This window comes from Elephantulus edwardii, unplaced genomic scaffold (genome assembly GCF_000299155.1).
Source record: "Elephantulus edwardii isolate Elephantulus edwardi_28Jun2011 unplaced genomic scaffold, EleEdw1.0 scaffold00068, whole genome shotgun sequence".
Classification (NCBI taxonomy): Eukaryota; Metazoa; Chordata; class Mammalia; order Macroscelidea; family Macroscelididae; genus Elephantulus; species Elephantulus edwardii.
The window spans coordinates 2,913,873-2,933,830 of record NW_006399818.1 but is presented as its reverse complement, the minus strand read 5'-3'; the positions used below and the strand labels follow the sequence as shown (position 1 = coordinate 2,933,830).

The 19,958-nt window shown below is 37.7% G+C and overlaps 1 protein-coding gene across 1 annotated transcript in view; it reads right to left on the bottom strand.

Moving 5' to 3' along the window:
• LOC102871359 (putative uncharacterized protein C12orf63-like) overlaps positions 1-19,958 on the bottom strand; it is a 271,053-nt gene that overhangs the window by 76,953 nt on the left and 174,142 nt on the right. The window contains exons 21-22 of the mRNA XM_006888569.1: positions 19,144-19,230; positions 14,113-14,235 (exon numbers count right to left, since the gene is read on the bottom strand). Coding sequence (XP_006888631.1) covers positions 14,113-14,235; positions 19,144-19,230 — 210 coding nt within the window. The remainder of the gene's footprint in view (positions 1-14,112; positions 14,236-19,143; positions 19,231-19,958) is intronic.

Sequence of the window (19,958 nt, the reverse complement as noted above, 5' to 3'; positions counted from 1 at the left end):
TATATATATAAATCTATACGTTGTTATTATATGCCATAGAGATATAAATACAGATATAGATATAGATATAGATGATATAGATGATAGATATAGAGATAGAGATAGATAGATAGATAGATAGATATATAAATTTGATTCTCACTGGCATCAAGTTGGAACTTAAAGCTGTTCTACAGTGGATTTTCAGCTGTAAATCTCACAGGAGGAGATCATCCATCTTTTTTCTTAAGAAACTGCTGGTGATTTCCAATCACCAGAAAGGCACAACTATTTTATTTTATTTATTTTCTTTTACTAGGGATTATAGAGAATTGATGCCTTTGAACTGTGGTGCTGGCTAAGAGTGTTGAAGATACCATGGACTACCAGGAGAACAAACAGGTTCATCCTGAAGAGGGTGAAATCAGGCTACTCCTTGGAGGCAAGGGCAAGGATTGCTAGGCTTTGTCTGACATACTTTGGGCATTTTGCAAGGAAGGACCAGTCCATAGAGAGGGACATTATACTTGTAAGGTTGGAGGCACAGAGAAAGAGAGGGATATCATTGATGAAATGGATTGATTCAAAGACTAGGGTAATGAGGGTAGGTGTATCACAGACAATAAAGTTGGCACAGGATAGAACAGGTTTCAGGGCTGCTGTACAGAGAGTTGCTATAAGTCGCAAGCGACTTGATGGCACATAACAACAACAACATTTTTTGTATTTTGATTTTATATTGGTTTGCAAACAAAATTCATATATATTGTGTTTCATACTTTCCTTCATAAACATTGTTTTATAAACTTATCATCACTGAATTATACCCACCATTATCCCACCTTTTCAAGTTGCCGCCAGATCATTAGCATTTCCTTTATCCCCTCTCGTTTTACCCACCAAATTGTGCAATGCTATGATTTCCCCCCTGCTCATCTTTACCTTACTGCTCCCACCCCTTCCCTCCTTGGATACCTGTATACCTGTTTTATCAGTAATCCTTCTATTTTTACAATACTATTCTTATGCAATGTTTGACTTGATGAGACTGAGTTAGTAACTCAGCATAATGCTCTCTAGTCTCTCTCAAGTTAAGTAATAATTCTCTAATTGATGTTCCTGAGTGCGGTGCAATATTTCATTGTGTGAATGTACCAAAATTTCTCAATCCATTAGATTGTAGTTGGACATTTGGCTGTTTCCATGTTCTTGCAATGGTGAATAACACTGCTATGGACATTGGTGTACAAAGGTCCATTTGTGTCTCAGTTCTTAATTCCTCTGGGTAAATTCCTAGCATGGAATAGCTGAATCATATAAAATTCCTGTGTTCAGATTTTTGAGAAAACACTAAATTGCCTTCCAGAGTGGCTGTACCATTTTGCAATCCCATCAACAGTGTATGAGAGTTCCTATCACTCCACATCCTTTCCAACATATATTGCTTGCTGTTCTGTTAAATTTTGTCACTGCTACTGGAGTGAAATGGTACCTCATTGTGGTTTTGATTTGTATCTTTCTTATTGCCAGTGATTTTGAGCATTTCTTTATGTGTCTGTTGGCCATGTGACTGTCTTCCTCTATGAAAAATCTTCCCATGTCTTTTGCTCATTTTGTAATTGGGTTATCAGTCTTTTTCTTACGTAGGCTCTGTAGTATTCTGTAAAATTTTGTTATGAGACCCTTGTCTGAGATGGTTGCTAATTATATTTTCCAAGTCTGTAGGTTTTTCTTTTCACTCTGGTGGAAAAGCTTTTGATGTGCACAGAGATTTAATCTTTAGGATGTCTCATTCATCAATTTTATTCCCTCCTGGTTGTATATTTTTGGCCGTATTTGTCAGCCTCTTTATACCATGGGCTAAGCCTTCTAAGCTTGGTCTCACTTTGTATCTTGTGATCTTTAGAGTTTGGGGCTTTACTCCTAGGTCTCTGATCCACTTTGAGTTGATTTTTTCTGTGTGGTGTGAGGTGTGGATCCTGCATCAGCTTTCTACAGGTAACAGTTCAATTTTGACAACATCATTTTTGAAGAGGTAGTAATTTCCCCATTTGATAGGTTCTGTTTCCTTGCCAAATATCACTTGACCATAGATAGATAAATTAATTTTGGTTTCTTGACTCTGTTCCATTGGCCTATGTGCCTGTTGTCATACCAGTACCATGCTGTTTGGGTTATTACAGGTGTACAGTTGGTTTTGAGATCAGGGAGTACTATGCTTTCATTCTTGTTTTTCAGAAGTGCTTTGCTATTCAAGGTCTCTTTCCTCCCAAAATAAACTTGACAATTGCTTTTTCTATCTCTCTGAAAAATTAATTTAGTATCTATATTGGGATCGCATTAAACATGTAGATTGCTTTTGGTACAATTGTCATTTTCATAATATTGCATCTTTGTAGTCATAAACATTTTCCCATTTACTTAGGTCTTTTATTGTTTCTTGTAGATGTGTTTTGTAGTATTCCTTGTAGAGATCTTTTGTGTCTCCAGTTATTTTATTTCTAAGGATCCAATTTGTGGTTGGCTATTGTAAATGGTATTGCTTTCTTATATTCCTTCTCTGTATTTTGTTTGTTACTGTAGAGGAATCCCACTGACTTATATATTGATGTTGTATTCAAACATTCTACTAAATTGGTCTACAAGCTCTAGGATTTTGTTGTTGCTGAGTCCTTGGGAGAGTCCTTCTCTGTACACTATCATATCATCTGTATATAGCAACAGTTTAATCATCTCTTTGCTAATGTGGGTGCCTTTTATTTCCTTTTCTTGTCTTACAGCCCTAGCACTATTTCCAATACAATATTGAGTAGAAATGGTAAAAGTGTCCTTCTCTGGATCCTATTTGTAAGGAGAATGTTTTCAGTCTTTCTCTAATTGAGAATGATATTGGCTCTTGATTTTGCATATATACTTTTCACAATGTTGAGGAAATTATTTTCTATTCCTATTTTTCTGAATGTTTTAATCAAAAAAGAGTGTTGGATTTTGCCAAAGGCCTTTTATTTGCATCAATTTGCTAGAATCATGTGATTCTTATTTGCTTTGTTAATGTGATGAATTACTTTGTTTTCCTTATGTTGAACTATCCTTGCATGTCTGTTATAAATCCCATTTAGTAATGATAAAATTTTTTTGATGTGCTGTTGGATTCTATTGGCCAGGATTTTGCTAAGGATTTTTGCATCTACATTCAAGAGAGATAATGGTCTGTAGTGTTCTTTTTTTGTAATATCTTTGCCTGATTTTGGTGTTAGGGTCATGCTTGCTTCATAAAATGACTCTGGGAGTGTTCCTTATTTTTCTATTTTCTCAAAATAATTCACGTAGATTTGATGATGGAACTTTTAAAATGTTTGTTAAGATGCAACAGTGAAGCCATCTGGGCCAGGATTTGTGTGTGTGTGTGTGTGTGTGTGATTCTTTTTATGACCTTCTCAGTTTCTTCTTTTGTTACAGGTCTGTTCAAGTGTTCTACATCTGTCCTGTTTCCTTTAATGTCTCTGTGTAAAGGGCTTCCCTTAAAATTTCTTGCAGTTTTTGTCTTTTTTTCACATATTCTTCAAGTTCCTTCTTTTCTGCAAATGATCTAATTTATCCTTCATATTTGATGGGCAGCTTTGCTGGGTATAGGACCCTTGGCTGGCAATTATTATCTTTCAAATTTCTGTATATATTGTTCTATTGTCTTCTTGCTTGCATGGTTTCTGCTGATTTGACTGTGATGTATTTTGATGTTTTTCATTTTAGGTCTAGTCTACTTGGTGTTATCTGGACTTCCTAAATGGGGATTTCTCTTACATTTTTCATAATATCTGGAAGGCTCCTTGGAGGCAAGGATTCTGAGGCTCCATCTAACATACTTTGGACATGTTGTGAGGAGAGACCGGTCCTTAGAGAGGGACATCATGCTTGGGAGGGTGGAGGGACGGCACAGGAGAGGAAGGCCCTCTATGAGGTGGATTGATTCAGTGACTGGGATAATTGGGATGGGAGTGTCAGAGACAGTGCGGTTGGCACAGGACAGAGCGGAGTTTAGGGCTGTTGTACATAGGGTCGCTATGAGTCGCAGGTGACTCGATGGCACATAACAACAACAAACAACATCTCTTCTTCAAGTTTCTCAGTGATTTCTCTGTCCTTCAGAGAGGCATGACTTTAAACAGACCAACTCTCTATCTCCTAAGCCACCAGAGTTTCACACACACACACACACACACACCCATAATAATCTCTTTCTTCCCCTTCCCCATTGTTAGACCTAGAGAGGAGTAATTTCCATCCTCCTCCTAGAATTCAGTTCTAGTATAAATAGTATGAATGGCGATTTAGCATATATTTCTCACTATTAAGATAGATTACTGGAAGTAGGATCCCTAGGACACAAGAAAACAACATACAGAGAGAAAATTAAAAGGATTGGCTTAATTTACACTACTACCAGCTTAGAGTCATTTTGTTTCACTACTTAGAATGATAATTTTTTTAATTACCTAGTCTAATGTTGGAAGCAGGAGTGGCATCCACTTCCTAAACAACATGCCTCTGAAAACTCTATTAACTTTGAGAAATGACAAAAATTATAGAAAGGCTTCAGGTCTTTTGTTCATAAGGTCACCATGAGTCGTGCTTGACTTGACAGCAATCAACTAAACAATAATAATAACAACAACAGTCTAATATTTGTATAAAAGTGTACTATTAGGTTTTATTCTAAATGAGATATTGTATTAGGTAATGATTGGCTGTTTTTTCTTTTGTCAGTTTTGTTTTGCCACAGAGAATTGCTTCATCATCATTATACACTCAATTGTCTTTGAAGAAAAGGCCCATTTTAAAACATACTCATTTACACAAGCCACTATCAATGCCTGCCCACATCCCCTCTGTCACCCAGAAGTCATCAGTTTGCTTATATGAAAAATTTCCTCACATATAGACGATGTTGAACCTATAGTTCTGCCTGAAGGCATCCCGTGGCCATAAGAACATGTAGAAGCTGGAAGAGCAGAGAGAAACCTCACTGATGAGCAATGAGAGGTATGCTGCATTGAGTCTCTCTCTGGCTTCAGTGGTCCACAGAAGTGATCTTGGTATCAATGCCTTTGACTTTTCTACCTTACCTGTCTAACTTTCTTATATTATTTACTTTTTTGCACCCAATTCCTTGTCTTAGACTCTAAACTCATTAACAAAAACAAACAAAAACCCCAACCTAGCTATTGCTTTTATGCTGTTGTTGTTGTGTACTATAGAGTCAGAACAGATCCATTGATAACACTATGGAGGGTTTTTAGAGACAGTTAATTGCACAGGAGGAGATCGCCCATCTTTCTATCATGGAGCAGCTGGTGGATTTGAACTGCGTGACTTCGGGATTGCAGTGCAGTGTCTTGCCACTAGGCAACCAGAGCTCCCTAATCCAGACCACGAGCTTCTCAATTACTTGTTATGCTTCAGAGAGTTGGACAATAATTAAGGATGACAGAAGAATAAATGCCTTCGAGTTGTGGTGCTGGAGAAGAATCTTGAACATATTATGGACTGCCAAGATAACAAATAAGCCTGTCTTGGAGAGGGTGAAACCAAGTCTCTCTTTGGAAGCTAGGATTTTGAAACTCCATCTCACTTACTTTGGGCATGTGGCCTGGAGAGACTGTTCCTTGGAGAAGGACATTATGCTCAAAGAGTGTACAGACAGCGCAGGAGAGGATGACTCTGGATGAGATGGATTGATACAGTAACTACTAGGGCGATGGGGGTTGATGTAGACTGAGTCAGGACAGGGAAGGATTCAGAACTGTTGTATAGGGAGTCACTATACATCACAGGTGACTCAATAGCACATAACAACAATAACATAATATGGCAGGTTTGGAAGCAGGAGTGGCATCCACCTTATAAATAACATGCCTCAGAAACTCTTTGAACTTTGATAAATGTTGATTGTTGTAGAGGGGCTTCAGGTCTTTTGTTCATAGGGTAGCTATGAGTCATGCTCAACTCGAAGGCAATCAACAACAACAACATAGCTTTTATTGGAAGAAAGTGGTAATAAATTGTTTTTGTCCCTTTACTAATATTCTTTATCTTCTATCAAATATAGGGGAGATGTTTGGTCATGTAGAGTGAAACAAGTTCATATTAGGGCTTTAAATTGATGAGAAGAGTAGAATCTTGGTATAAATGTAATGAAATACAGAATTATTTTAAAGATCTGTAGAAAATCCAATAGTAATCTGTAATATTTTTTTCAGTTACTTCTTTTACACCTGAATTCTAATTCATTAATTCCTTCTTTAAATATCTAGCCCAGGGCCTAATAACATTGGCACCTATTTTAATTATAAACTCAGAAAGTATTTCCTCTTTTAATTACATTTTTAAAATTCCCAGTTGGGGTTGGAAAGCTGCAAGTTAACTCTGAGAATAAAAAATCTGAAATCAGAATCCACTGGGAGAAAATTCACCTACATGCTCATTTTACCAAAACTAGCTGATAAAAATGAAGCTTAGAATTCATAGGTAAAACTTAGTTGTAGCATTTTTGTTTGTTTTGGTGAAAACAGTGACTAAGAAGCAAACAATAAAGTACTGCTAATTAAACTTACTTACTCCCCCCACCCCGCCCCATTTAAACCCAAGGACGCTCTGGTGGTGCACTGGATAGGAAGTTGCCCAAAGGTGGCACCTCTCTGGTGGTTCAAATCCACCAGCAGCTCTTGGGGAGAAAGATTGACAATCTCCTCCCAAGGGATTGATACTCAATCTAATGACAATGATTTTGAGTGTTGACATATTAAATCCAGATAAGAAGATTAATTTCACACACACACACACACACACACAAAATATCTATTGATGTTGAAGTTTACCTATAACCATGACCCTACAAATTAATGATGATTAAAGAAATCCTTTCAACCATTCTGTCCAAGGAAAACAATTAATTGCGAATGTCCTCCTTTTCTATGTGACTACTCATGTAATAAGACTTGTGCTCCCGTTTAACTATAAGATCTTCCCAAACTCTCATTCTTCATACATGAAAAACTGAACTGCTTCTCCTCAAAAATTCATCAAAAAGAAGCTCTTGTTTATCAAACATTGGTGAAGTGTCTCTCCTACCCCCAAATCATTGCCTCAGCATTAAACATTACTATCTAATGATGTTTGAATTCAGACTGTCACTTACAAACCATGCGTCTAACCTTATGAAAGCCTCTTAACCCCTTTGCACTTGTCTCTTTATCTTCCAAATTGAAATTCCAAATTTCATCAAGATGAAACTTCAGCTGAATAGTGTCGGGATGCACATAAAAGACATAGCAGGACACTCAGAAAGCACAGGGTAAATGATGTTATTATTAGTTGCTGGGGCATCAGCTCTGATTCACAACCTCATACAATAAATGTTCTGTTGCTATCTCTAGGGTTTTCATCAGCCAACATATGACAGATCTTTCTTTCTAGTCTGTCTTAATCTGTAGGCTCTGACAAAACCTGTCCACCATGGATGACACTTCTGGTATTTGAAATACCAATGGCATACCCTCCAGTAAGTATCACAGCAACACACAAGCCACCGTAAGATAAGCTGATAAACAAGTGGTTGATAAGTGATGGCCAAGATTTAATCTCCACTTGAGTTCATATTCATCTATGATCACCAAGTGTGGCCTTGGTTATCAGTCAAAGAGGCACAACAACAAAATAAATACTTCATTGATGAAGACCAATGGCATCTTTTTTGAAGTAAAAGGCTATGATAGCCTAGAGCTCAATAGGGCACAAGATAAAGAGGCATCAGTGTCCTTGACTGGCACCAAGGGACACCATATGAAGTCTTATAGCTGAGTTCTTTCTTCCTGCTTGTATCCCCACGTTGCACATGACTCACAGTGACCCTGTGAACAACAAATCTGAACTCTGTCCTATCCTGTGCCATCCATATCAACCTCAATACAATAGAGTCCACTGCAGCAGATACTGTGTCAATTCATCTCATTGAGGATTTTCCTTTCTTTTGTTGACTCTCCCACCTTTCCAAGTAGGACATAACTTTCTAAGGAATAGTCTCTCCTAACAACATGTCTAAAATACGTGAGGTGAAGCTTCATCATCTTTCACTCTGGTTACATTCTCTCCTATACATACTTATTCTTTGGTAGTTCATGGGATATGTTAGCACTCTTCTCCAACCCCACAACTCAAATGTATCAATTTCTTTCCTGTTATTCTCATTCATCCTCCAGCGCTCAGATGAATAGGAGATGATTGAATCAGAAGCACCTTAGCTTTAAACTGACATCATTGCTCTTCAGGACTCTGGGGAGGTCCTTGACAGCAGACTCTCCAAATGCATCTTCTAATCTCTTGATTTCTGGTACCAAAGGTATTGACTGTGGCACCAAGCCAGATGAGATTGTTGACAATTTCAACTTTTCTCCATTCATCTTTGTTGCCTATTGGCCCAGTGATATTCCCCATAGCTCTTCTATTTCTCTGTGTCCTCCCTGAACAGTCTCTTTCACTCCCAATTCCATAACAAATACTCATGGTAGGGAGCTCTGGTGGCCTAGTGGCAAGATGCTGCTCTGCAATCCCAGAGGTACGTGGTACGAATCCACCAGATGCTCTGCTGGAGAAGGAGGGACAATCTCCTGTACCAGTCAGATCCAATTTGATGGTACACACGCAAAAAAATAATAAAATTAAATAAAAAATATATTCATGGAGTGGTGATTAAGCTCCAACACAATCCTGAAAGCTTGTGGTTGAAGTCCACCCCTATTTCACGCAATAAAGACGGAGAATTTCCTTCCATGTGATTAAAGGCTTCTGAAAACCCATGGGAGGGTCATCTATGGGTCGGTTCTGGCTTGATGTGACACAGTAACATCTTTAGTCCTGGTTTTTCTCCCATCCCTTCACATACCCAGGTCTGTTCTCTTTATGCTCATTGAAAATATAAATGTGTGTGAAATACATAGATCCTATTGCCTACCAAACAGCTCTCTCAAGATGTTCTGTAGATACCTCATACTTTATTACAATTAATGGTAATACTATAGCCTTCATATTGAAGAATAAGTAAAATATTATTTTATTATTGAATTAATGAATATCATTTACATATAGTACCCGTTTATGCAAATTATTTTTCATACAGCACAGTCATTTTCCAGTGTTTTTTTGTCTTCCCAATTTGAATCCAGCCAGCATGTGTTATGTCTGTCAGTTTCACTCCTGACACAGTATCTCCCCAGGCAAACTGACTCACTACCTTCTCCTCTTTCCTTTATGGGGTCCACCGGGTCCAAGCTCTGCCTAAAGCAAGATTACCCAGTGGTTCCCAGATTGCCATGAAAACAGAAACAGAGGAGACTATAACTCATTCTGGCTCAATTTACAATTTAAATATAGACTCCAGTCCTCGCTGTCAAGGATGATGCTTCAATCATCTACTTTACAAATTATGATTAAGCAAGTTAAGTAAAACTACCTCACAAAGTCAAAAACTACCAGACAAAATGGAAGAAAATTATTCCCTCTCAGAAATCAGAGAAATGGGAACAAAAATATTCTTTTTGCATATATTTTTAAATTAAATTATTTTTATTTTATATTGGTTTGTATACAAAATTTGTGTGCATTGTGTTTCATTTATATAATTATTTTTCACACATTTTTCTGTTCACATTGTATTTCATACGATCACTTCCATATATTGTGTTTTATAAAACTGATCACCTTTGATCCATGTCTACCATTACCTCACCTTTTCAGGTCCCCAACAAATCCTTCTTAAGTCCTTCACCTCTACCCTCTGTCCACTAAACTCTGTAACCTCATGATTCCTTACCCAACCTCATCCTCCCCTCCCTTCTCTTTTTTGAAGTTTTGTACACATCTTACTTGCTGCTGTCGTTGTGTACCAACTCATAGCTCACCCTCTGATAGGTTTTCGGAGGCAGTTAATCATACAGGAGGAGATTGCCCATCTTTCTCCTGCAAAGCAGCTTGTGGCCTCAAGCTGCATGCCTTTGGGATTGCAGTGCAGCTTCTTGCCACTAGGCCACCCCAATAATCTATTTTTACATTAATGGTCTTACACAGTATTTGTCCTTATGAGACTGAGTTAGTTAACTCAACATAATGCTCTCCAGACTGTCCATGTTACATAATTGTTGTTGTTGTTGTTTTAATCATTGCTACTGAGTGCTGTATAGTATTCCCTCATGTGAATGTAATACAATTTCGTAATCCATTCGTTTGTTGATGGACATTTGGGCTCTTTCCATTTTCTTGCTATTGTGAATAACACTGCTATAAATATCAGTGTAAAAAAAGTCTTCCATTTGTGTCCCAGGTCTATTTTCCTAGGGATATGTCCTTTGCAGTGGAATATGTGGGCCATATGGGCTTTCTATGATTTTTTTAAAGTGTATTTTGTTGTTGTTGAGAATACACACAGCAAAATAAAGCCAACTGACCAATTTCTAGGAAGATCTAGGGGCCTAGTGGGTAAGAAGTTGTAATTCTAACCCAAAGGCAGGTGGTTTGAATCCATGAGCTGTGATAGGCAATCTCCTCCTATTTGATTTATAGCTTTTGAAAACACACTGGAGGGTCAGCTATGAGGCTGGGTTTTCCAACTCAACAGCATTTAACAAAAAACAACTTCTACAGGTTCAACTTACTGTCACTTTTATTATATTCCTTTGCATTGTAGACCCATTCTCATTCTCCTTTTTCTGAGTTGTCCCTCCCTCACAGACAAATTTGCTGTCATCAAAGATGTCTGAATAAGCTTTTGCACTGCCACTGTCAATTTGAGCCTATATTGTTTTTAGAAAAGATGAGAGAGATGGCACTTTTTTACAGTTGTTTAGGTAACACTGAATCAAGTGTGACCCAAGTTTGACCCTATGAACAAAATCTCTGACCCCTATCCTATTCTGGGACATCATATCTGAGATATTTGAACCCATTGCTACTGTCATTGTGTCAATCTATATGTTTGAGGTCTTCTTCTCTTTCACTGACTCTTCACCTTTCCAAATATGTCCCTTTCCAAGAAATATCCTTTCCTAAAGCAACACATCCTAAATATGTGAGATTAAGCTTTATCATTCTTGACTCCAGAGAACTCTGGCTGCACCCTCTCCAGAACATACCTGTTTGTTCTTTAGGGAGTCCAGGGGATAGTCGTACTCTTCTCCAACATCACAGCTCAAAGGCTGTGATTCTTCTCTTTTCATCCTTATTAACTGTCCAGTTCTCTTCTTTATTCATTACTCAGCTCTCAGATGCATAGTAAGTGACTGAAAAGACCATAACCTAAATCTGATGTGCCTTAGTCTTCACTCTGACATCACTGTTCCTCTAGTTTGGAGAGGTCCCTGACAGCAGACTTTTCAATGCCACCTTTCTTATTTCCTGACTCCTGGTTCCCAGGGTGTTGATTATAGATCCAAGTAACATGAAGTTGTTGATAATTACAATATTTTCAACATCTATTTCATCTATATGCAGAACAGATTATACAGGAGGCTGGGCTCTATGAGAAGTGTGGCATAAGAATTGGAGGTAGACTCATCAACAACCTGCATTATGCCAATGACACAACCCTGCTTGCTGAGAGTGAGGAGGACCTGAAGCAATTGTTGCAGAGGGTCAGGGACTGCAGCCTTAGATATGGATTGAAGTTCAACATCAAGAAAACAAAGATTCTCACCACTGGGCCAACTGGAAGCATCATGATAGATGGTGAAGAGACCAAGATTGTTAACAGCTTTATTTTGCTTGGCTCAACACTTCTGGTACATCAGCAGTCAGAACATTAAAAGATGAATTGCACTGGTAAAGTCTGCTGTCAGGGACCTCTCCAAAGTACTGAAGAGCAATGATGTCAGTCTGGAGACTAGCATGCATCTGATCCAGGCCATGATCTTTGCAATTACTTTCTATGCATCAGGAAGCAGGACAATGACTAGGGATACAGGAGAGTTGATGCCTTTGAGCTGTGGTGCTGGAGAAGAGTATTGAATGGACTGCTAGGAGTACAAACAAGTTTTTCCTAGGGAGGGTGAAACCAGGATGCTCCTTGGAAGCAAAGATTCTGAAGTTTCACTTGACATATTTTGGACATGTTGCAAGGTGGGACAAGTCCTTGGAGAGGGATGTCATGCTTGAGAGAGTAGAGGAACAGTACAAGAAAGGAAGACCCTCAATGAGATGGTTGATTAAGTGACTGGGGTAATGGGGGTAGGTGTGTCAGAGACAATAAGATTGGCACAGGATAGAGCATGATTTAGGGCTGTTGTATGTAGAGTCGTTATGAGTTGCAGGCAACTGGATGGCACATCATGATGTTGCTTATCAATTCATTGGTAAGGATTTTTGTTTTCTTATCCTTATCGAAGGCTGTAATCATTGATTTTCTGCAGTAAACACTTGAAGTCTATGTCACTTTTTAGCAAACAGTGTTGAGTAACTTGTAAATCAGTTAAGCTAAGTTATTAGTTTGGTTTTAATTCAATTTCAAGGATATTTTTTTCTTTTTTTTTTACATCTGGGCCAAGGATATTTTTAAAGCACCCTGGTGCCATGGTGAATGATATGTCAGGCTGCTAACTGAAAGGTCAGGGGGTTTGAACCCACCAGCCACTCCATGGGAGAAAAATGAACATGCTTTTATCCTTAAAGATTACAGCCTTGAAAAGCCAATGGAAGGTCAGAATTCATATAATAGCAGCAGGTGAGTAGGGATATTTTTTATTTAAAGCATAAATATTATCTCAAAGTAATATTTTTAGGAACTCATCAAGTTTCAAGAGTGTCAAGAAGTCCAAAATCCATGAGAATTTGAAACCCTGTTCTACATTTCCCCTCATTTGATCAGGATTTCTTCACAGAATCCTTGACCAAAATGTTGAACAAGACATCCTTAACTCTGATATAAATTACATACAAAGTATTTACAAAATATATAAAAAATATTTTTTTCAGAACATTAACCAAAAGCTGTAATATTAGAACAAAAATCTGAAAGGTGATAAAAGTATCTAATGAAAATATATATCATAACTATGACAAAAAGCCTGGTACATCATCCTTAGCCAGATTGATTTGGATAAATCTGCTCCAAGAGTGTAGGGAGCTCTGGTGGCCTAGTTGTAAGGAGCTGTGCTACAATCCCAAAGGCACACAGTTTGATTCCACAGGCTGCTCAACAGAAGAAAGATGAGCAATCTCTTCTCATGGGATTAACTGTCTTTGAAAACTTTCCAGAGTGTAAGCTAAGGGTGGGTTCTAACCTGACGGTAAACAACAAGAATACTCCGAAAATGCACTCTGCCCTGGACACACTTCAAATCACAGGACAAAGTCCAACTAACCCCCAAAGTGTCATGTCAGCTATGTTGTTGTTGTTCGGAGCCACGGAGTTGAGAACCATTCATAACAATTCATGACCCTACGAACAACAGCTCTGAACCCTGCCCTACCCTGAACCATCCTCATCATCTCTGATATGCTCAAGCCTATTGTTACAGTCACTGTGTCAGTTCATCTTGCTCCGTGTCTTTCTCTATTTCTCTGACCCTCCTCCTCCTCCTTGTTGTTGTTGTTATTGTTGTATACCATGGAGTTGGTTCCTACCTACAGCTGACCCTCCAGTGGGTTTTCAGAGGCAGTTAATCACACAGGAGGAGATTTCACATCCTTCTCCTGTGGAGTAGCTGGTGGCCTTGAACTGCACACCTTAGGGATTGCAGTAAGCTTCTTAGCAATAGGCCACCTAACCTTAATGAAGAGGTCTGGGTTTTCAGAGATCTAAGTATATATTTGTGGAGGTATTCCTTACATTTTAGGAAACCAAGCCAAAAGTACACTTTCACTGAACTGATCCCATCACATGGCAACCCAGCAGAGGTTTTTCTGAGGCTGCCTATTTTAATAGAAGTGCCTCATCAAGTGTCTTGTTCAATTAAGTATCTTAATGAACTGTCTCTTCTTTCTCCTGTGAAGGTGTTGGTGGGCTCATACTGCAAACCTTTTAGTTATCAGTTCAACATTTAACCTGTAACACAACCAGGAAATGGCTGTGAACCAAACAGCCAGGATTACCTTTAGTTTGGCTGTAGCTTTACTGCCAGCAGGTGCTGTGGCAGGTAAATTTTTCCAATGTAAAATCTGGTATATTTCATAAAAGGCTTCAGAAAAGAATTCCAACTCTATGAGCACTTCTATCTATAAATAAAAGAAAAAGAAATTAATGGTGATACAAATGAAATAGTTTGCTTCACTTTAAAAAAACTGAAAACTTGAGAAAAAAACTATCAACTTTTGAAATCCAAAATTTTACTTGCTCTTGGTAGTCCATTATTAATTTATGTTTAATAAATATGGATGTATAGAAATATATGTTTCTGTACATAAACTAGTTTATGTTAAATAAAGAACTAATAAGCAGCTTACAATTTATTATAACAGACAACAATTATTAGATGTTGCTTTTTCCCTCAAAGTCACACTAAAGTTTCCTGATAGGCATGAAAATGTTACAAACATTATATTTCTCTTTTTGTTCCCATGGTCAACTAAGGTGTTTTTGTAAAAAAATAAAAATAAAATCAACAAAATAATCTTGGTGTTCTATAATATTCTAGGATTAAACAAACTTGGAAATTAACCCTGCAGTTATCAACATAGACAGAAGTATTCATTTTCTTACTCATAACTAATGAACACTGTTACTTTCATAGATAACATGATTAACAATCTTAATCAAATGTTAACTCAAACGTGTACCTGGACTATTTTGAATATAATCCAAATAGACTTTCAATTTTAAAAAGATCTAAGGAGAAGAGAAATATTCCTGTTCAAATACATTGGTTCTCCTAATATGCTTATTAAGCACCTTTTATATACTTCCTTAGCAGTTACTTCTCATTGGAATTTATGCTGTTATTGTTATATGTTGTACCATCAGTTGACTAAGACTTTTAGCAATGCTATGGAAAACAGGTCAGAAATGTGCCCTTTGTCATCCTCATAATCTGACATCCTTGATCTTGTTGAAACAGTCACTGCGCTAATACATCTTGTTAAGGGTCTTCTCCTTTTCTAACCTTCCACCTTTCCCAGAATGATGTCTTTTTCCAAGGACTGGTCCTTCCTGATAACATGCTCAAATTATGAGATAAAATTTCACCATCTTTGCCTCTAAGGAGAATTCTTGGTGCACTTCATCCAAAGAAGACTTTAAAAATTTATTTTTGCAGTCCATGTTTGTTACAGAAAGGCTTCAGGCCTTTTGTTCATAGGGTTGCTATGAGTCATGCTCAACTTGACAGCAGTCAACAACAACAACATGGTATATTCAATTCAATACTCTCAGCCAAAACTATAATTCTAAGGCATCAATTCTTCATCAATATTCCTTATTCATTGTCCAATTTTTATATGCATACAAAGTAAATTAATATACCATGGCTTAGATCAGGTGCACCGTAGTCTTTAAGTTGATTTCTTTGCTCTTTAGCACTTTAAAAAGGTAGCTGATTTGGTCAATGCAACATATCTTTTGATTTCTTGACTGCTGCTGCAACTAGTATTGCTTATGGATTTAGTTAAAATAAAATTGTGGGCAACTGCAATCTTTTCACCATTTATCAGGATGTTTCTAGTTGTGAGGATTTTTGGTTTCTTAATGTTTAGATGTAACCCACATTGAAAGCTGTAGCTACTGATCTTCAGGAAGAACAAATGATTGATGTAATTAATGGCTAGTAAATTATTCTTGCATATTGTCTTTCCCATCGCTAAACTTATTAATTTTTGTTCTCTTCTCCTTCTCTTTTCATCCCTTATCAACCATCCAAGATTGATTCTGTGTATAAATCTTTCTTTATCTTCTGGTAGTAGTGGTCTTATACTATAAATGTCCTTTTTGTTTATTTATGTCACTCAGCATGATTTCTTCTAGTGTCATCCATGTTGTACAGTATTTCACAAATTCCTGATTATTTTTCAGTGACACGTAATACTCCACTGTGTGACTGAATCACCATTTCTTTACCCCTTCATGATCCTTAATAAGAATTCAGGTTGTTTCCAACTCTTTGCTGAGGTGCTGTAATCACCATGCCTGTGAGTTATGTTGCTTGTGTTGCAGCTCTTACTGTTTTGGAAAAAAAACCCCAGCATTTCTATTCTCAACTTATTTTCTTCTATTGTTCCAAATAGCTTACCTTATAAAATGTCACTCTGCTTTCCATGATGACTGCATCATTTTACATTCCATCATTTTACATTCTGTGTGAGTGAGTCCTAAGCACGTCATATTCTCACCATAGTTTGTGGTCTGAAATCTTATTCAACATTGCTATTTTGCTGGAGTGAGATGGTATCTTATTTTTGTATGGCTTCACATCTTTCTAATAATTAATGACTTTAAGCATTTATTCAACAGTGTCTGTATGCACTTTGAATGTCCCACTGATCAATTCTCCAATCACACAAATACTGAATTGTCAGTATCCTAGTGCAGAGTAACATATTTTTCAAAATGTTGTCTGTTCAAAGGTGAAGCTAAACCATCTCACTGTGAAAAGGTCTCAAACTTTTCCTGAAAGACATGGATGCCTTATAGAAACTTCACAGAGTGATCTATTCCTGTTTGATTTGTCAGAAACCTTCACTGTTTACTCGTTCCTGACAAAGGCTTTCTCCCTGTCCACTCACTGATTCTAGTTTATTTCATAGAGGACAGACAAACTTCATGTGGGCTGTCACACCTTCTTTTGTACAATCCATCAACTACCCCTTTCTGTGGATTCTGTCAAAATCTTAGTGCACTTTTTCAGTTCTACCATGCTGGTAAGATCCCACTTCTACTTCACTCTGTTCCCAACACTGTAATCAGATACATCCAATCATGTCATTCTTTGACAAAAATTCTATAATTAATGACACCTCCCTATTTAAGGCTACGTTATAGAGTCCACAGCACTTCAGCGACTTGTAGAGCTATTCTAGGATTAAAACAACTGTCAAATGCTGACAATCCAATAAAAAAATAGTCATCGAGTAAACCTTTGTTCCAGATAAATCTTTCAGTGCCTTCTTAGACTTTCTTCTGATATACTGTCAATGGTCATTGTAACAAAGGAGATAAGGTGGCCAATCTTCTTGCCTCTTGAATAACAGCCCAGGCTAAACCTGTGATCTGCGTCCAAGTCCACTCCTAATTTCTGTCACTGCTCAACATTCTCTCTCATAATTTTCAATTTAAATCTTTTGTATCCTGGGTATTTTCGTGTTCTCTCTAGCAGTTCTGGTGGCCATGCAACAAGAAGCTGCACCTCAATGCCAAAGACACAAAGTTCAAATCCATCAGCAGTTCCACAGGAGAAGGATCGGCAATCTCCTGTGAGACTAAGTGCATCTGAGGCTAACCGGTCAGTTCCAACTTGATGGCACACAACAACAGAAACCTCCTTGACATGCCATTCCATTGAACCAAGCTTGTCCCTGAAAGAAGTCAATACTTTCTTCTTCCTTTATCTTTCACATTGCTGTGTTGATGAGCAATTCTCTTCCTTTTATATCCTATTCATCTGGGTTTGAGCTCTGGTGGCTTGGTCAGTAGGGAGTTACACTGCTAAAACAAAGAGGGTACATTTCTCGAAGTTTAAATCCACCAGCTTCTCCAGGAGAGAAAAATGGGCAACTTCTTCCCATGTGATTTACAGCCCGCTCCTAACTGAAAGATGCTGCCTCTGTGGTAATTCAGATTCAACGGTGACTCCAAGGGAGAGAGATGGGCAATCTTTTCCCATACAATTTACAGCCTTCCAAAACTAAAGAGAGTCAGCTATGAATTTGTTCTGACTTCATTCTATAATTGACGAAGTGATTAAGATATACTTTAAATCTATGAAAGTACCCTATTAGTATCATTTCATTATGTTAGTAGCTTATCATTGAGTATCGTTGCTATATTGCTGTTGGCAAGGTCCTTGACACCAGATTTTCCCAATGTAACATGTCTCATGGCTTCTTGACTGCTGCTTTGATGGCCTAGTGGGTAAAGAGCTGTACTGCCAACTCAAAGACAGGCAACTGGAATCTACCACCAGCTGCTCTACAGGAAAAGTTAGGTGATCTCCTCCTGTGTGATTTACAACCTCTGAAAATCTGCTGGAGGGTCAGCTAGGAGTCAGTTCAAACTTAACAGCACATAACAACAACCATAGCCGTAGTTGGTTGTAAATACAAGTAAAATGAAATAGTTGACAACTTGAATCTTTCCTCCATCTATCATGATGAGTTTTGTTTACTTGATGTAGACATGTAATCCACATTAAAGGCTGTAGTCTTTGATCTTCTGCAGTAAATAAATGCTGAAAGTCTTCACTTTCTACAAGCAATGTGTTTTCTTGATGTTGAGAAGTAATCCATATTAAAGTGTATACTCTTTGATTTTCTGTAGTAAATAAATGCTTTGAGTCTTCACTCTCTGCAAGCAAACTGTGTCATCTGGATAGCATAGGTTGCTGATGATTCTTCCTTCAAACGTGATGCCACGTTCTTTTTCACATATTCTAGCTTCTATATGCTGAGAATGATTGGCTCAGAGTACAGGGTGAATAGGTATGAAGAAAGGATATAACTCTGACACACATATTTTCTGATTTTAAATCATGCATTGTTTCCTTGTTCTGTCCAAACAACTGCTTCTTAGAAGTCAACATACAGATTTTGCATGAGCACAATTCCGTGTTCTAGGATTCCCATTCTTCTGAATGTTATTCATAATTTGTTATGATCCAGATAATCAAATACATTTGCATAGTCAATAAAGCAGAAGCAAACATCTTTTTGGTGTTCGCTGCTTTCAGCTCGGTTCTATCTGACATCAGCAGTGCTGTCCTTCATTCTATGGCCTCTCCTGAATGCAGCTTGAATTTCTGGTGAGTCCCTGTCAATGTGCTGCCCCAGCCACTTTTGAATAATCATCAGTAAGATTTTACTTGCATGTGATATTAATGATGTTGTGAGTATTAATTTTATTGCTGTACAATATAACAATTGTATAACAATACTGTGAAAAGTTTAGGAATATCAGATGTCCTAAAGCTCACAATATACCTTGAGAAGTCTTGCTTCTAGGCTTCTGACTATGTCTTGGCAAATGCCTGAGACAAAATATTGATACAATGCCAGGAGAGGTAGAACCTATCAGGAAAAAAATCATTTGTTAATAACTTAATAAATCTAGTCAAATATGAAATATAACATAAATTATATATATGCACATGTTGTTATGTACAACTGAGTTAGAACCAATTAATAGGAGACCAACTGGTGGATTCAAACTGCATACCTTTGGATTGGCAGAACAATTCCCTATCATTAAGAGACCAGAGCTTCCTGAATAAGTGCATGTGTATGTACATAGGAAAAGGACATCATGCTGAAAAGACAGAGAGGAGTCAGAGAAGGAAAGAAAGAACCCCGATGACAGAGCGACAAACACATTGACTGTAGAAATGGGCTTGATTTGAACCTATAGGAGAAAGACGGGAAATCTCTTCTTTATGGCCTTGGAACTTAATGGAGCATCACTATAGTCAGAATCAACTTGATGGTTGTGATTTGGGCTTTTTTTTAAAAGAGATAGATGTATATACAGATACAGATACACAATATACATAATGTATATATTTCTTTGTTGTTGTTCTTTGTTGTTGTTGTTAAGTGCCGTCGAGTCATTTGTGACTCATAGCAACCCTATGTACAACAGCTCTAAACTGTGCTCTATCCTGTGCCAATCTCATTGCCCCCAACACACCCATCCCGAGTACACCAGTCACTGAATCAATCCACCTCATAGAGGGTCTTCCCCTCCTGCGCTGTCCCCCTAATCTACCCAGCATAATGTCCCTCTCTAAAGACCTGTCTCT